The 19,000-nt window shown below is 42.7% G+C and overlaps 1 protein-coding gene across 1 annotated transcript in view; it reads right to left on the reverse strand.

Moving 5' to 3' along the window:
- sdk1a (sidekick cell adhesion molecule 1a) overlaps positions 1 to 19,000 on the reverse strand; it is a 954,785-nt gene that overhangs the window by 207,470 nt on the left and 728,315 nt on the right. The window contains exon 19 of the mRNA XM_041207300.1: positions 6,762 to 6,957. Coding sequence (XP_041063234.1) covers positions 6,762 to 6,957 — 196 coding nt within the window. The remainder of the gene's footprint in view (positions 1 to 6,761; positions 6,958 to 19,000) is intronic.

Genomic DNA, 19,000 nt, shown 5'->3' on the forward strand with positions numbered 1-19,000 from the left:
TTCCCCCAATTAATTGAACAACAGAGTTAAAATATAGGCCTCCTGCCAAAATGTCAAAAAGAGGCTAGTGTGTATAGTCTGAAGTGGCACAATGACAAGATAGAGCATTGAAACTCTAATTAGCAGAAATAATTGAGTTTCCGTAAATGTGTCTTTGCTCTCTAGGCTATGCTAACTGCACCATATTGATCAGAACGTTTCAGGTTTTATTCACAATCTGATTGACAAAACTCTGGGATTTGTTACACTAGATATTGTATATTTGCTTAAAAGCTGTGAAACAATGATTGAGGTGTCTGCCTTTGGACCTTTTCCCTTTTGTTCTAGATACGAACATGGCTCTCTGTTTTGGATTATGGGGAGTTGAGTAGGGGTAGTGGTATAACAGTCTAATGTATAAAGTCAGAGCCTGTGGAGTCAGGGGATAAGTAACAGAATGGATAGCTAGCTGGCTGCTAGACATAGAGTACAATGTAAGGGTGAAAGGTAGCTATTCAGAGTGACAGGAGGTGTAAAATGAAGCCCCACAAGGATCAGTGCTAGGATCACAGTTGTTCACGATTTTTACTAATTTAAACTTAAATTCTAAATTTGTGGATAGACAACACGGAGGTAGCGTTAATAAATTTGCATAATTGGCATATAATTGGCAAATAAATTTCAATGTAGGTAAGCATGAGGTATTATATTTTGGCAAGTGGTATGGGGAGGAGGTGGTTTAATTTAAACAGCCCTGATTTCTCTTCTCACCACCCATAGGTAAAGAGAAAGATATTTTGATTTCCCCCGTTATAAGTGGTGGTGTATTTCCTAACCCCTAAGTTTTGGTGTGATCCAATTTTTATTTATAACACCACAGCAAACTTGGGATAGGGGGTAAACTTGAGATAGGGTAAATTCAGAAGGGTGGTTAATTCATACATACTCAAACACTAGAGGGGGGGACAGAAAGGAAGATTTACAGGCCAAGGACCGCAGAGTAAGGAATTATTGTTTCATATGAGTCCAGAATCAAAGCCCAATGGTGTATTCTTTCACCGAGGTCGGCAGGTTGTCAATTGATGCTGGATAATTCAATTTTCCAGTAGAGATGACTTCCACAATGGGATGGGCATGTAGATGTGAATTAGTCTTATAGGTGCTGGTACAGGAGTTCTAATAGAAACAGTGTGGATGAAAGGGTGGGCAGTCATTCACCTGGACTGAACCTTTGTTCAGAGCTGCTGCTTGTTAGATGGAAGATAGCAGACTGATTGGCAGTATAGCAAGACAATGTTGCACATTCCTCTAGCCAGTGGGTCATGTCACTCTCACCTGTCCACTTTGGCTTTGACAAAGGATGAATATTCCTTTGTCTGGATTCTTGAGATTGTTAATGTCCCAACTATTAAGAATTTCAAAGGAGGGAGCAGATCCTTTGTCCTGGCAGGCTAGTAGTCTCCGTTGGCCAGGTCTGGCTTAGGAAATGTGGATGGCCTTTGTATAATCCCCTTTGAATTTGATCTCTGCAGCAACAGGGGTAGTTAGCTTCTCTTCAGGGGTAAAAAAGTGTCAGCTTCTCAGATATTGCCAGAAAGCTCCTCTTGTTCAGGGTTCCAGGCAGACACAGCTTCAGCCTTTTTAAAGTTTTGTCCAGTTTTTAAAATTTTAGCTGGTAGCCATGTTGATATATATATTTCTTAAAAATATAGCTTGAGGTCTTAGCTCCGTGGCACAAGAAAGGAAGCCACATAATACTTGGAAAATACTAATCTAACAGGGGTAGAGCAGTAAAGCGTTCTCTGGTATACACATACACAAATCTCCAAAAGCAGTGACCCAGATTAATAAGGTTAAAAAAACAAACCAAGCATCAGGGTTTATTTCTAAAGGGACAAATTGAAGAGTTGAGATGTTATGTTAAACTTGTATCAAATCTTGGTCCAAACCACATTTAGCATACTGTGTACAGTTCTGGCCATCACAGTATAAAAAAGATATAGCGGCACTATAAAAAAGATTTACAAAGATGATACTAGAACTACAATATTATACCCATCACGAAAGAATGAACAAGTTTAGTCTCTTCTCTTCAAAGGAGAAGACTCACAGGTGATTTAATAGGATCCTTCAAATAATGGAGTGTTTGATGGAGTAGACACATTGTTTCCCTTTGCTAGGGAACAGCTAAACTAGAGGCCATCAATGTAAGATGGTCACCAAGGCATTAAATAGTGAATTCAGAAGAAACTTCATATCCAGAGTAGTGAGAATGTAGAACTCATTATCATAATGGGTAGTTGAGGCGAATAGTTCAGCTGCATTTAAAGGGGAAGCTAGATACACATGAGGGAGAATGGAATAGAGGGTTATGCTGAAAAGAGTTAGATGACAGAGGTTGGGAAGGGGCTGAAGTGGAGCATAAATAAGGAGATGGATTGGTTCCACCATATGGCCTGTTTCTCTGCAATATATTCTATGTAACTAAGTGCTGAGGTATGTCTGTCAGAATATTCAGTCCTGTCTCTAGCAAAGTATCCAGAGTCATTTGCATAGCTTTGGTATTCACCAGAAGAGGTAGAAACAAAGCCTGGGCTAGCTGGAGGCCATCAGGCCAAAAACCTTTTCTTCTGGTGCCACCAGTGTCATTGTGAAGGTGGGTGAATAAACAAAGAGGGTCCTGGACCCCAAGGGGCGCTGCAGGGAAGAGTTGGCATGTCTCATCGAGCCTAACAATCTAGCTGTTCAGCTTAATCCAGGCCAAGGTCAAGGAAATTCCCAGCACCTCACTGACTGGCCCTCCTCTGAGGATGGGCTATGTTTGAGTCTCTGAAAACCAAAAGTGAAGGTCTTTGGTTGCACTCCTGGACTTGTGCAAGGGTGCACCACCGGAGATGTAGATTTTAAGTCTAGAACTTATTGCTTCTGGATATTTTCTATATATATTTGGAGCCAAATCGCCATTCCTTTGCTGTTTCTGGGTCAAAATCTTGGAAGTACCTTCCTACCAGCACTGTGGGCGTACCTGCATAAGATAGAATGCAGTGGTTCAAGGCAGTGGCTCACTGCTGCCTTCTAAAGGGCAGTTAGAGATGGACAACAAACACTGGCCTTGTCAGTGATGACATCCCATGAAATAATTATTAAAAGTACTGCATATGGTTTTGGCCTCCTTATTTAAGGAGGCATATACTTGCATTGGAGGCAGATCGGAGAAGATTCTTAGGATGAAGGGGTTTCTTATGAGGAACAGTTGAACAGGTTGGGGCTCTATTCATTGGAGTTCAGAAGAATGAGATGTGATCTTATTGAAATATATAAGATTCTGAGGAGGCTTGACAGGGTAGATACTGCGAGGATGTTTCCCCTCTTGGGGGAATTCTAGGGGGCATAGTTTCAGAATATGGGGTGTCCCAATTAAGACCGCGATGAGGAAGAGTTTCTTCTTCTTGGAGAGAGCTGTGAATCATTTGATTTCTCTACCCCACAGAGCAGAGGCTGGGTCACCGAATATATTTGGGGCCGACTTAGACATATCTTTGATCCATAAGGGAGTTAAGTATTAAGTATTAAGAGTATAATGTCCACATTTTTGAATTGATTTTGACAGGCTAATATGAAGAATGTACTTTACATTTGAAAGTGAAAAGGAGTGATAATACTCTTTTACACAGAAGAACCTGGCCCCCAACATTCTGATTGACGGGGTATAAATCCAGATGCATTCTTCTGGTGAAGTTAGAATTTAAGGATGAGAGATGGCCTGCTTAATTTATCATCCATTTAAGTTCTTCCCTGAATTCTGCTGGAAGTGAGAGAGGGTGGAAATGTACACCCACCATGGTTAAGATACAAAAACAGAAAATGCTCTGAAGGCCTGCTGAGCTTTTCCAGCATTTTCTGATTTTATTTCAGATTTCCAGCATCCACTTAATGGCTAAGATACAACCATGTAAAATATACAACCTAACCTAAAAGTTAAATGTGTAATTAGTGTAATTCAAATGGAGAAAGACTACAGAAAACTGTGCTGCAGAGGGATCTTGGTGTCCTCATGCCCGAGTCACAAGAAATTAGCAAGTAAGTACAGTAAGTAATTTAGGAAAGACAATGGAATATTGGTCTTTATTGCACCTTTAGGTTAGGTTGGTCTCATCAGAGTTCTAAAAGTTATCATTTCTGCCATAAGATATGCAACTACAGCTTGTATTTATACAGCACCTTTAACATACTAAAATGTCCTAAGGCACTTGACAGGAGTGTTAAAGCAATTAAAAGTATTAAAGCAATATTTGACATTGAGCCACATAAGGAGATATTGGGGCAGTGAACAAATATTTAGTGAAAGCAGCTGGATTTATGGAATATTCTCAAAGGAGGAGGAAAGGTAGAGAGATAGAGGTTTGGGGAGGAAATTCAAGAGCTTAGGACCTTAGCAGGAAAAGCCAGGGCCACCAGTGGTGACTAAAATTGTGAATGCTCACGAGAGCAGAATTAGAGGAGTGCAGATATCGCAGAGGATTGTAAGGCTGGAGGAGGTTACAGAAATAGGGAGGGCCAAGGCCATGGAGGGATTTGAACACAAGGATGAGACGTTGCTCAACTCGAGTCAAACATAGGTTACCAAGCACAGGAGTGTTGGGTAAATAGGGCCTGGTGGGAGCTAATGTAGTGACAGCACAGTTTTGGATGCCCTCAAGTTTATAGAGTTGGAGTGTTGGAGGCTGGCCAGGCTTGTATTGAATTATCAAGTCTAGAAGTAACAAAGGCATGGATGAGTGTTTCAGTCAGTTAGTTGCCAGGGAGAAGGATGGATTTGGGCTTTTTATTCTTTTCATGGGTTGCTGGCTAGGCCAGCATTTATTGCCCATCCCTAATTTCTGTTGAGAAGGTGATGGTGAGCTGCCTTCTTGAACCACTGCAGTCCATGTAGTGTAGGTACACCCACAGTGCTGTCAGGAAGGGAGTTCCAGGATTTTGACCTAGTGACAATGAAGAAATGATGACACATTTCCAAGTCAGGATCATTCAAATTGTCAAGCAGCTTGTCCCACATCCTCTAATTGATTTGATTAAATATTGGGGGAGGGGGCATTATCTTTGGTGCCAACAACAAACTATGCTCCGCAGCCACCTTTCCACCAAGGCACAAGTCAGGAGTGTGATAGAATACTCTCCACTTGCCTGGATGAGTGCAGCTCCAACAATATTCAAGAAGCTTGACAGCATCCAGGACAAAACAGCCCGCTTAATTGGGACCCCATCCACCACTTTTGGAGGAAAACTTGCAGGTGGTGGTGTTCCCACACATCTCTTGCCTTTGTCCTTCTAGCTGGTAGAGGTCGCAGGTTTGGAAGCTGCTGTCCAAAGAGCTGATGAGTTGCTGCAGTGCATCTTGTAGATGGTACACACTGCGATCACTGTGCATCGGTGGTGGAAGGAGTGAGTGTTTAAGGTGGTGTTCTAGGCATGTTCTCACCAGCGCCCTGTACAACTGTAGCAAGACTTCCCTGCTTTTATATTCTATCCCCCTTTCAATAAAGATCAACGTTCCATTGGCCTTCCTAAATTACTTGCTGCACTTACATGCTAACTTATTGTGATTCATACACAAGGGCACCCAGATCCCTCTGTAGAGCAGCATTCTGTAGTCTCTCTCCATTTAAATTACACAAATCACACATTTAACTTTTCTGGGTCAGGGTTGCATTGGTCTACTATAAAGATTAGAGAATTATTCCCTCAGTCTCTGCAGAGTGCAGAGCCACTGTGAAGATTAAGTTTACGAACAAAGGTAAATCACCATATGCTTTGCTAGACATCCGAATGTGGCTTCAAACTGGCTCCAACATTACCACAGATCATTTTCAGTTATCACTGTGAATGTGATTCAATACCTGTCTAATACTGTCCTGAAAAGATTAATGTCTATAATGTTATTGGAAATTATTTTTAAAAATAGAGTAGTGTCAGTGTCTATGTCTGTGTTTTAATTGGATTAAAGCCAGCTGGTCTAGAGGCTTTGATGTATAGCAAGAAGTAGGTAATTAGATAAACATGGGGAAGTTTAGAAACACAGGTGTCAAGGGGGCAAGTTGCATTTTTAAATAAACCATTCAAAAGAATAGGTGAAATCTTGCACCCAGCTAGAAGACGCCAAGCAATGTGTTTATCTTTTTCAGCTTACTAATAAAATTGGTGTGATGAAAGGATTTTATTGTTAGAAGAGGTAAAGTTAAGCGCCTAGTAATACAATGGAAAATTTACATTCAAAGAGAAAGATATGTACAAAGGAGAAAGGAGATTGTGTGTAAGGTAGAGGCATTTTAAGATTCAACAAGTGTGAGAGGCCTCAAGCTGTTGTTTACAAGGACCCAGAGCTGAAACTCATTTTGAATGTGACTGTCCAGGTTGTGTTTTGCCAGGTGTCTCTTTAAATCTATGAGTTTTACTGTTGCCTTAACAGGGGTGTAACTGAGAGATTAATTAAGGGATTTTTGTAGTTATTACAGTAGTAAGATTATAGACATATGTATAGGCTTACAATTTTTCTTGTATTAATAAATGTTTAGTTTACTTTTATAGAAAACCTCTTGAGACTCGGTGGTCTTATTCAAATTATTGAATTCAAAGCCTGCATCTCGAAACATACAAACTACAAAATTGGGTTATGATAGTTGTTTCAAGTTTCCCTCTGGGATTTGAACAACTCAGCCTTTACCATCAGCTGTGTCTTAATAATATGGCTACATAGTGTCAGACAACTGTTCTCAAATACTTACTATCTTCGTAGGTCTGTACAAGCTTGGGTGGACTCTTAGGACCATCGCCTGGTGTTGTAAAACACAATACAGATGCGTAGTATTTTGTGAACTTGCGGAGGCCTGTAAAGAATCCTTCATGGCGTGTTCCATGGAAATCGGGGGTGATGGTCACCACTGCAATTGCATTTGTTGAGTCTATAGTCCAAGCAAGGAGCTGATGAGAGAAAGTTAGAAGAACTAAGGATAGAGAAGTTTTGTAAAGACACTAAAAAAAATTACACTTTAAAAATGGAATATTTCTTTTTCTTTTCCCCACCCTTCTTCAAGATATGACACATGCTGAAATATGGTTCTACACGTACTGGTGGCTTTCCAGTACTTCAGTTTTATGGTCACTTCATATGAAAATTTTGACAGTGAATATCAACAGGGTTTTCAACTGTGTTAGACACTTTGGCAAACTGATTTCCGTTATCCTATATCCAAAGTGCACTTTCCAACAGAGATTGGGTTGGGGAGGCGGGGGGGTGGGCACTGATTGACAATGGAGTGGAAAGTGTGGAACAGCACAACGAAGTGTGGAAACTCCAGCTGATTTTCCCCCTCTCCAGCCCAAGGATACAGAGGCCCTCTCTGGATGAGATCAGCTAACTCAACACAGGTTAGGGATCAAAGCTGCATCCAGATTTACTTGTTTCAGTACTATATTTGGCTGTGCATTTATAGAGTCATTATGGCACAGGATAAAGTCATTTGGCCCATCTCATCCATGCTGGTTCTCAGAACAATCCAGTCAGTCCCATTCCCTCGATCTAGCCCCATAGCCCAGCAAGTTTATTTCCCTCCAAGTGCCTACCAATTTCCTTTTGAAATCATCAATTGTCTCTGCTTCACCAACTTCAAAGGCAGTAAGTTTCAGCTAGGCTTTTACTATTTGCTGTGTAAAAAAGTTCTTCTTCACATCCCCCCTGTATCTCTTGCCCAAGACTTTAAAGCTGTGTCCCCTAGTCCTTGTATCATTATATCTAAACCTGTCATAATCTTGTAACCCTCTATCAGATCTCCCCTCAACTTCTTTTCCTCCAAGAAAAACGACCCCAAGCTCTCTGACCCAACCTTGTAGCTAAAATCCTCCATTCCTGGAACCATTCTGGTAAATCTCCTCTGGACTCTCTCAAGAACCCTCACATCCTTCCTAAATCATGATGACCGGAACTGGATGTAATACTGTAGTTATGGCCTGACCAAAACATTATAAAGACTCAAACTTCCCAGCTTCTGTGCTCAATACCATTATTAATGAAGTCCAAGATCCCAAATGCTTCCTAATTACTCTATGTCCTGCCACAAAGAACAAAGAAAAGTACAGCACAGGAACAGGTCCTTCGGCCCTCCAAGCCTGCGCCGATCATATTGCCCGTCAACTAAAACATTTTGCACATCCGGGGTCCGTATCCCTCTATTCCCATCCTATTCATGTATTTGTCAAGCTGCCTCTTAAACACCACTATCGTACCTGCTTCCACTACCTCCTCTGGCAGCGAATTCCAGACACTCACTACCCTCTGCGTAAAAAACTTGCCCCACACATCTCCTCTATAGTTTTCTCCTCTCACCTTAAATCTATGTCCCCTAGTAATTGACTCTTCCACCCTGGGAAAAAGCTTCTGACTATCTACTCTGTCCATGCCACTCATAATTTTGTAAACTTCTATCAAGTCGCCCCTCAATCTGGGACTGACTGGATTCTGAGAACCAGCATGGATGAGATGGGCCAAATGACTTTATCCTGTGCCATAATTACTCTATAAATGCACAGCCAGTGAGAACAATCCGAGTTTCTCTAACCTCTCCTCACAGCTAATAACCTCCAGACCAGGCAGCATCCTGGTAAACCTCCTCTGCAGCCTCTCCAACGCCTCCATATCCTTCTGGTAATGTGGCGACCAGAATTGCACGCAATATTCCAAGTTTAGCCTAACCAAGGTTCTATATAGCTGCAACATCACTTCCCATCTTTTATACTCAATACCCCTGCCAATGAAGGCAAGCATGCTAGATGCCTTCCTGACTACCTTATCTACCTGCGTTGCAACTTTCAGTGACCTGTGGACCTGTACACCCAGATCCCTCTGCCTGTCAATGCACTTAAAGGTTCTGCCATTTACTGTATAATTCCTGCCTGTATTAGACCTTCCAAAATGCATTACCTCGCATTTGTCCAGATTAAACTCCATCTGCCATTTCTCCGCCCAAATCTCCAACCGATCTATTGTATCCTTTGACAATCCTCTTCACTATCTGCAACTCCTCCAACCTTAGTGTCATCTGCAAACTTACTAATTGGCCCAGTTACATTTTCCTCCAAATCATTTATGTTTGCTACAAACAGCAAAGGTCTCAGCACTGATCCCTGTGGAACTCCAGTAGTCACAGCTCTCCATTCAGAAAAGCACCCTTCCACTGCTACCCTCTGTCTTCTATGACCAAGCCAATTCGGTATCCGTCTTGCCAGCTCACCTCTGATCCTGTGCGACTTTACCTTCTGTACCAGTCTGCCATGAGGGACCTTGTCAAAGGCCTTACTGAAATCCATGTATATAACATCCATTGCCCTTCCATCGTCGATCATCTTTGTCACTTCCTCAAAAAACTCGATCAAGTTAGTGAGACATGACCTCCCCTTCACAAAACCATGCTGCCTCTCACTAATACGCCCATTTGCATCCAAATGGTGGTAAATCCTGTCACAAAGAATCTTCTCCAATAATTTCCCTACCATTGACGTAAGGCTCACCGGCCTGTAATTTCCTGGATTATCCCTGCTACCCTTCTTAAACAATGGAACAATATTGGCCATTCTCCAGTCCTCTGGGACCTCACCTGTAGCAGGTGAAGATACAAAGATTTCTGTCAAGGTCCCAGCAATCTCCTCCCTTGCCTCCCTCAGCACTCTGGGGTAGATCCCATCTGGCCCTGGGGAATTATCCACCTTAATATTCTTCAAGACACCTAACACTTCCTCTTTTTTGATCTCAACATGATCCAGGCTATCCACACACTGTTCCCTAGACAAATCGACCGCTAAGTCCTTCTCTTTGGTGAATACTGATGAGAAGAATTCATTTAGTATCTCTCCCATTTCTTCTGGCTCCACACACAAGTTCCCACCTCTGTCTCTGAGTGGGCCTACGCTTTCCCTGGCTACCCTCTTGCTTTTTACATATCTATAAAAGGCCTTGGGATTTTCCTTAATCCTGGTTGCCAGTGACTTTTCATGACCCTTTTAGCCCTCCCGACTCCTTGCTTAAGTTTCTGTTTACTTTCTTTATATTCTCCACCGGCTTCATCTGTTCCCAGCCTTCTAGCCCTTATGAATGCTTCCCTTTTCTTTTTGACTAATCTCACAATATCCTTAGTTATCCAAGGTTCCTGAAACTTGCCATGCTTATCCTTCATCCTAGCAGGAACATGCCAGTCCTGAATTCTTATCAACTGACGTTTGAAAGCCTCCCAGTCAGTTGTTGATTTGCCCTCAAACATCCGCCTCCAGTCTAGATTCCTCAGTTCCTGCCTAATATTGTTATAATTAGCCTTTCCCCAATTAAGCACCTTAACCCAAGGACTCCTGTTATCCTTATCCACCAGTACCTTGCAACTTATTGAATTATGGTCACTTTTCCCTAAATGCTCCCCTACTGAAACTTCGACCACCTGGCCGGGTTCATTCCCTAATACCAGGTCCAGTATTACCCCTTCCCTAGTTGGACTATCTACATATTGTCTCAGGAAGCCTTCCTGGATGCACCTTATAAATTCTGCACCATTCAAACCCCTAGCACTAAGTGATTCCCAGTCAATATAGGGAAAGTTAAAATCACCCACCACAACAACCCTATTGCTTTTACATCTTTCCAAAATCTGCCTACATAACTGTTCCTCAATCTCCCGCCGGCAATTGAGAGGCCTATAGCAAACCCCCAACTGCACCCTTCCTATTCCGGAGCTCTACCCATACTGCCTCGCTGCATGAGTCCATCAAGGTGTTCTCCTGTCGTACAGCTGTGATATTCCCCTTAACCAGCAGTGCAACTCCCCCACCTCTTCTACATACCTCTCTATCCTGCCTGAAATATCTAAATCCTTGAACGTTTATCTGCCAATCCTGTCCATCCTTCAACCAAGTCTCTGTAATAGCAATAACATCATAGTCCCAAGTACTAATCCAAGCACCAAGCTCAAGTGCCTTGCCTGTTATACTTCTCGCATTGAAACAAGTGCATTTCAGACCCCAAGTCCCACTGTGTTCAGCAATTCCTCCCTGCCTGCCCTTCCTCTTAGTCCTACTGGCCATATTCACTGGTTCCCAGTCATTTATTTCACTTGCTGACATAGTGCTCTGGTTCCCACCCTCCTGCCAGACTAGTTTAAACCCTCCCGAGTGACACTAGCAAACCTCGCAGCCAGGATATTGGTGCCCCTCCAGTTTAGAAGCAACCCGTCCTTCTTGTACAGGTTCCACCTGCCCTGGAAGAGATCCCACTGATCCAGATATCGGAAACCCTCCCTCCTACACCATCTGTTCAGCGACGTGGTTCAGCTGCACTATCTTCCTATTTCTAGTCTCACTGGCATGTGGCTGACTCCCTAAAGTCCCGCTGCAGGACCTCGTCACTCTTCTTGCCTATGTCATTAGTACCAATGTGTACCACGACCTCTGGCTGTTCTCCCTCCCACTTCAGAATGTCCCGTACCCGATCAGAGACATCCTGGACCCTGGCACCAGGGAGGCAACATATCATCCTGGTGTCTCTTTCACGACCACAGAAGCGCCTATCTGAGCCCCTGACTATAGAGTCCCCTATGACAATTGCTCTTCTGTGCTTTGACCCCTCCTGCTGAACAACAGAGATAGCCATGGTGCCACTGCTCTGGCTACTGCTGTTGTTTTCCCCTGATCCCTCCCAACAGTATCCAAAATGGTATACCTGTTAGAGAGGGGGCCAGCCACAGGGGATTTCTGCACTGACTGTCTGCCGCTTCTAGCGGTCACCCATCTATCTGTCTGTACCTTGGGTGTGACCACGTCTGCAAAACTCCTGTCAATGAGGCTTTCCACCACCTGAATGCTCCTAAGTGCATCCAACTGCTGTTCCAACCGATCCATGTGGTCTGTGAGGAGCCGCAATTGGGTACACTTCAAAGATCTATGCACATAAATCTTCCCACTGCCCCCACCCCCACAAGTTCCTCTGTCCCTGCACCAGTTTTAGAACTGTGCCATTAAGACCATAAGATGTAGGAGCAGAAGTAAGCCATTCGGCCCATTGAGTCTGCTGTGCCATTCAATGAGATCATGACTGATCTGATAAACCTCAACTCCATTTTCCTGCCTTTTCCCCAGAACCCTCGATTCCCTTACTGATTAATAATCTATCTCAGCCTTGAATATACTTAATGACCCAGCCTCTTCAGCCCTCTGAGGTAAAGAATTCCACAGGTTCACTAACCTCAGAGAAGAAATTCCTCCTCATCTCTGTCTTAAATGGGCGACCCCCTTACTCTGAAATTCTGCCTTAGACTCACAAACAAGGAGAAACAACCTCTCAGCATCTACCCTGACAAGCCCCCTGGGAATCTTATATGTTTCAATAAGGTCTCCTTTCATTCTTCTAAACTGCAATGAGTACAGGCCCAACCTACTCAACCTGTCCTCATAAGAAAAGCCCTCCATACCTGGGATCAACCTAATGAACCTTCTCTAGACTGCCTCCAATGCCAGTATATCTTTCCTTAGCTAAAGGGACCAAAACTGTTCAGAGTATTCTAGGTGTAGTCTAACTAGTGCCTTGCATAGCTTTAGCAAGACTTCCCTATTTTTATACTCCATTCCCTTTGAAATAAAGGCCATATTCCATTTGCCTTCTCTATTACCTGCTGTTTTTCGGAAGTCATGCACAAGAACTCCCAACTCCCTCTGTGCTGCAGCTTTCTCCACTTAAATATTATTCAATTCCTCTACTCTTCCTGCCGAAGGGCATAACCTCACATTTTCTCACATTATATTCCATCTGCCAAGTTTTTGCCCACTCACTTAACCTGTCTATATCCCTCTGTAGTCCCTTTGTGTCATCCTCACCACTTGCCTTCCCACCTATTTTTGTGCCATCCACAAATTTGGCAATAGTACATTCACTTCCCTCATCTAAATCATCAATACATATTGTAAATAATTGTGGTCCCAGCACTGATCCCTGTGGCACTCCATTAGTTACAGGTTGCCATCTTGAAAATGCCCCCCTTATCCCAATTCGCTGTCTTCTATTAGTTAGCCAATCCTCTATCCATGCTAATATACTACCCCTCACACCCAATGGGCTCTTGTCTTATAAAGTAGCCTGATGCGTGGTACCTTATCGAACACCTTTTGGAAATCCAAATATATTACATCTACTGGTCCCCCTTTGTCTATGCTGCTTATTACCTCCTCAAAGAACTCTAATAAAATTTGTCAGGCATGATTTCCCCTTCATGAAGCCATGCTGACTCTGTTTGATTATATTATGCATTTCTAAATGCTCTGCTATTACATCCTTTATAATAGACTCTAATGTTTTCCCAACGGCAGATTTTAAGCTAACTGGCCTATAGTTACCTGTTTTACCTGTTTTTTGTCTCCCTCACTTTTTGGCAGTTTTTCAATCTTCTGGGACTTTTCCAGAATCTAAGGATTCTTGGAAGATTACTACCAGTGCATCCACTATTTGTGTAGCCACTTCCTTTAATATCCTAGGATGCATCCCATCAGGTCCGGGGACATATCGGCCTTTAGCCTCGTTAGTTTCCCCGAGTACTTTTTCTCTAGTGATAGTTATTGTATTTCTTTCTTCCATCCACCTCTTTTGCCCCTTGATTATTTAGTATTTTTGGAATGCTACTGGTGTGTTCTACTGTGAAGACTGATGCAAAATATTTATTCAACTCCTCTACCATTTCCTGGTTCCCTTTATTATTTCTCTAGCCTCGTTCTCTAAAGGGCCTATGTTCATTTTGACCTCTTTTTCCCTTTTTATATATTTAAAGAAGCTCTTACTGTCCATTTTTATATTACTTGCTTGTTTACCCTCAAAGTTTATTTTCTCCCTCTTTAATTTTTTTGGTCATCTTTTGTTGGTTTTTAAAACTTTCCCAATCCTCTGGCTTACCACTAATCTCCGCCACATTGTATGTTTTTTCTGTCAAAATGCATCACTTCAATGTGTTAAATTCCATCTGCCATTTGTCTGTCCATTCTGCTTGTCTATGTTCTCTTGCAGTCGATTGGTATCATCCTCACCGTCTGCCACCTCCAAGTTTGGTGTCCAATTGGTATTACTCTGTATTCTAATATCCAAGTCATTTACATTTACCAAAAAAGACAGTGGTCCTCGCACTATCCCCTTGGGGAACACCACTGTTTTTCAGACTGGAGGACGCTAGACAATCATTTATCACAACTCCTTAAGCCAATTTCTTTTACTGGACCTGACACTGAACCCCTATTCTATGAGCTTCAATTTAATTAATCAGCTTTTTTGTGGTAATTTGTCAAATGCTTTCTTAAAATCCATTTAAAAAATAGTCAGTGGACTCCCTTCATCAAGCTTCTCCATTACTTCATTAAGAAATTCAATTAGATTGTGCTAAACTAATCTGTGTTTCACAAATCCGTGCTGGATCTCCTTAATTAACTCAAACCTCTCAAAAGTGTCTGTTAATTTTTTTCTCTGATTATTGTTCCTAAAACTTTACTGACCACTGATGTTAAACTGACTGGACTATGGTTACGAACATACAAATTAGGAGAAGGCCACTTGACCCCTCGAGCCTGCTCTGCCATTCAGTAAGACCATGGCTGATTTAATTGTAAACTCCTGCCTCCCCAATAGCCTTTCACCCCCTTACTTATCAAGGTTTATCTACCTCAGCCTTAAAAATATTCAAAGACTGCTTCCAGTGCCTTTTGAGAAAAGAGTTTTCCAAAGACTCAATATCCTCTGAGATCAAAAAAATTCTCATCTGTCCTAAATTCCCCTTATTTTTAAACAATGGCCCCTAACTCTAGATTCTCCCACAAGAGGCAACAGCCTCTCCACATCCACCTTATCAAGACTCCTCAGGATCTCATATGTTTGAATCAAGTCACATTTTACTCTTCTAAACTCCAGCCGATACAAGCCTAGCCTTTCCTCATAAGACAACCCTCCCATTCCTGGTATTAATCTAATAAACCTCTCTGAACTGCTTCCAACACATTTATATCCTTGCTTAAATAAGGAGACCAATACTATACTGGTCTCACCAGTGTCCTTTACAACTGAAGCATAACCTCCCTTTTATATTCAATTCCCCCTGCAATAAAGAATAACATTCTACTACTTGTTGGGCCTGCATATTAGCCCTATGTGATTCATGCACTAGGACACCCAGATCTCTGCACCTCAGAGCTCTGCAATCTCTCACCATTTATATAATATGCTTCTTTTTCATTTTCCTGCCAAAATGGACAATTTCACACTTGCCCACAATATACTCCATTTGCCAGATCTTTGTCCACTCACTTAACCTCTACATATCCCTTTGCAGCCTCCTTGTGACTTCTTCACAACTTACTTTCCTACCTATTTTTGTGTTATCATCAAATTTGGCAACCATACCTTTGGTCCCTTCATCTAGCAATGTTCTTACATCCTTTCTTGAACAAAGGTGTCACATTTGCTATTTTCCAATCCTCTGGCACCTCCTCCTAAAGGGGAAGATTATGGCAAGCCCTTCCCCTATCTTCACCCTATTTCCCTTAGCAAACCATTTAGAGAGGGAACTTATCCACCAAGCACAGCCAGCTTTTCGAGTACATCCTCCCGATCAATTTTCACCCAAACATTACATCGACCATTTCCACCTGACCAATATTTCATCAGCATCCTTGCATGGCAGTCTCTGCCATACTTGCTGCAGATGAAGACAGTGGGCTCAGAAGGTGCAAGATTTGCTGGCCTCTGTTTTTTCTGGGCTGCCTTCTGAAACAACTAAGCTTTCCTTTTCTCTTCACTTTTCCAAAGCCCCTCCAAGTCAGCCTCCAGAGCTCCCAGTCATAGACAGCCAGAGACAGTTGTCTACGTCAATGTCCACATCTTCATAACTTGCTTGGTGTCCTTGTAGTGAAGATATAGGCGCTGAGCAGGTCATGACCTAGTAGCCAGTCACCATATAGAAGATCTTCGGGAATACGAATGTCATCCATCTGATGAATGTGGCTGAGCCGTCACAGATGCTATTAGCTTAGCAATGAGTGTATGCTCATGGAATTAGTCTGCTCCAAGACTTATGTTGGCTACCTTGTCCTGCCAAAAGAGGCCAAGGATATGTCTGAGACAGCAAAGCTGGAAACTGTTCTGCCTTTTCTCATGCCTGGCAATTATTGTCGAAATCTCACTACAGTGGAGGACTGTAATAAAGAAACAGGCTTGGTCGACTCGCAGTTTGACATTCTCTGTGAAGTTACTATGTTCCACACTCCCTACTCAGCTTTGGCATAACAGCTGGGGCTTTTGCAATGCATGTTGACTTGAGTATCAAGTGAAAAAGCGCTGGTATTGCTGAGCCTGGATGTGTGAAGCTGTCATCAGCCTCCAGTGTCATATTATAAATGCTGATGGTGGTATGACAACCTTGACATTTGTATTCCTGATGCTGATGGTCAAACCAAACTCTTTTCCAGGTGTGAAAGAGTCTGTTCATTTGTTACTGACAAAATGTTCCTCAGTATGGAATGCTAACATCATCAGCATAAAGCAACTCTGGACTTTGCATACTTTTGTCTCGGCTCTCAGGCAGGTAAGGCTAAACAGCTCGTGAGTTCTAGTATGTAAGTGATCTGTAGATGAATGGAAGTCATCTGACAGCAGTAAAGAGAAGAACTTGCTAAAGAATATCGGCACCAGAACGCAATTCTGTTTCATCCCAATGCTGATCTCGAAGAGTTCCGATGTTACCCAGCTTGCATTGAGCAACTTTGGCAGCAATTTTCTAACAGCTTACCCTCTGCTCACATGGTCAAATGCCTTGGTGAGGTTGATGAAACAACATATAGTGGTCTCCTTCGTCCACAGCATTTCTCTTATAGCTGCCAGATTGAGAAAATCATGGCCTGGATCTTCCAATTCTGAATCCACTCTGGGATTCGGGGTAGAAGCGTTCAGCTAAGATCTGCAGTTTGATAAAGGGAACATGGGGCAAATACTTTCCCACAATAATCAGCAGGGAGATGCCTCAATAGTTGTTGCAATCACTGTGGTCACCCTTGTTCTTCGTACAGGTCACAATTTTTGCATCATGCACATTCTAGGACGCCACCCCCCCCTCCAACAGAGACAAGAGCAGTTAGTTCAGGTGCTGCAGGTGTGTCAGTTTCTGGTGCTTGATAAGTTCAGATGGTATAAGTTCACCTGGAACTTTGCCAATGACAAGCAGGTCAACAGCTTTGCTAAGCTCCTCCACTGTGAATTCGGTACCTTCATGACAAACAAGCTCTCCATGATGTCTGCAGCTTCCCCGGTGACAGTGTTCTCCTTAGAGTACAACTCAAGTTTATATTCCATCCATCTCTCCATCCGTTTGTTTATTTGCTTTCAGTGATGATCTGCCCCAAATTTGTTTTTAATGGAGCAGTTTTCTTTGCTGATGGACCTGTTGGCTTTTTGATCCCATTATACATGTCCTTAGTGTTCCCTGTGTCAGAGGGCATCTGGACATGCTGATAAAATTGTAACCAATAGTCATTAGCACAGTGCCCACTAGTCTGCTGGGTTTTACTTCAGGCAATTCTTAGACCAGTCAGAGTCTTCTTGCCTGGATTGCTCTTGTAATTAACAAGGACAGCTTGTTTGGCTTGAATGACAGGTTCCATTACAGTGATGTTAGCCTCAAATCAGTCCGAGTTTATCTGTCCTTGTTTCCCATATGTTGAATGTAGTCTTGAAACATCTCCTATTTTACTTCTGCACTTTGTGGAAATGCTGAGAGTGCCTGTTCAATTGAGTCAAGGAGCTGTTGGTTCTGAACTGAATAGGAAGTATAGCTGAGATTGAAATGCAGACAGCCTTTCTGCTTTGAATGGAAAAGCTTCAAGGGTTGCATCCTGACCTTGCTGCACTCTAGAGAGTGATCTAAATCACAGTCAGTTCTGTGGTAGCTGCATATGCTGAGGATACTGTTAAGAGTCATAGAGGTCTACAGCACAGAAAAAGGCCCTTCGACCCATCGAGTCTGCACCGGTCAAACAAGCACCTAAGTATTCTAATCCCATTTTCCAGCACTAGGCCCATAGCCTTGTATGCCATGGCATCGCTAGTGCACATCCAAATACTTCTTAAATGTTATGAGGGTTTCTGCCTTTACCGCCCTTTCAGGCAGTGAGTTCCAGATTCCCACCACCCTCTGGGTGAAAAAATTCTTCCTCACATCCCCTCTAAACCTCCTGCCCCTTACCTTAAATCTATGCCCCCGGTTATTGATCCCTCCACCAAAGGGAAAAGTTCCTTCCTGTCTACCCTATCTATGGCCCTCATAATTTTATACACCTCAATCATGTCCCCCCTCAATCTTCTCTGCTCTAGGGAAAATAACCCCAGTCTATCCAATCTCTCCTCATAATTAAAACTCTCCAGCCCAGGCAACATCCTGGTAAGTCTCTGCACTCTCTCTAGTGCAATCACATCCTTCCTATAATGCGGATTCCAGATTGCATGCAATACTCTAGTTGTGACCTAACCAGTGTTTTATACAGTTCCAGCATAACCTCCCTGCTCTTATATTCTATGCCTCAGCTAATAAGGCAAATAGCCCATATGCTTTCTTAACCACCTTATTTTTCTGTCCCGCTACCTTAAGGGACCGGTGGACATGCACACCAAGATCCCTCTGATCCTCGGTACTTCCCAGGGTCCTATCATTCATCATGTATTTCCGTGCCTTATTTGTCCTGCCCAAGTGCATCACCTCACATTTATCCGGATTAAATTCCATTTGCCACTGATCAGCCCATCTGACCAGCCTGTCTATATCCTCCTGTAATCTAAGGCTATCCTCCTCACTATTTACCAGCCCACCAATTTTCATGTCATCTGCGAATTTATTGATCAACCCTCCTACATTCAAGTCTAAATCATTTATATATACCATAAACATTTACATCATTTATATATACCAACACCGAT

This window comes from Carcharodon carcharias, chromosome 15 (genome assembly GCF_017639515.1).
Source record: "Carcharodon carcharias isolate sCarCar2 chromosome 15, sCarCar2.pri, whole genome shotgun sequence".
Lineage (NCBI taxonomy): Eukaryota > Metazoa > Chordata > Chondrichthyes > Lamniformes > Lamnidae > Carcharodon > Carcharodon carcharias.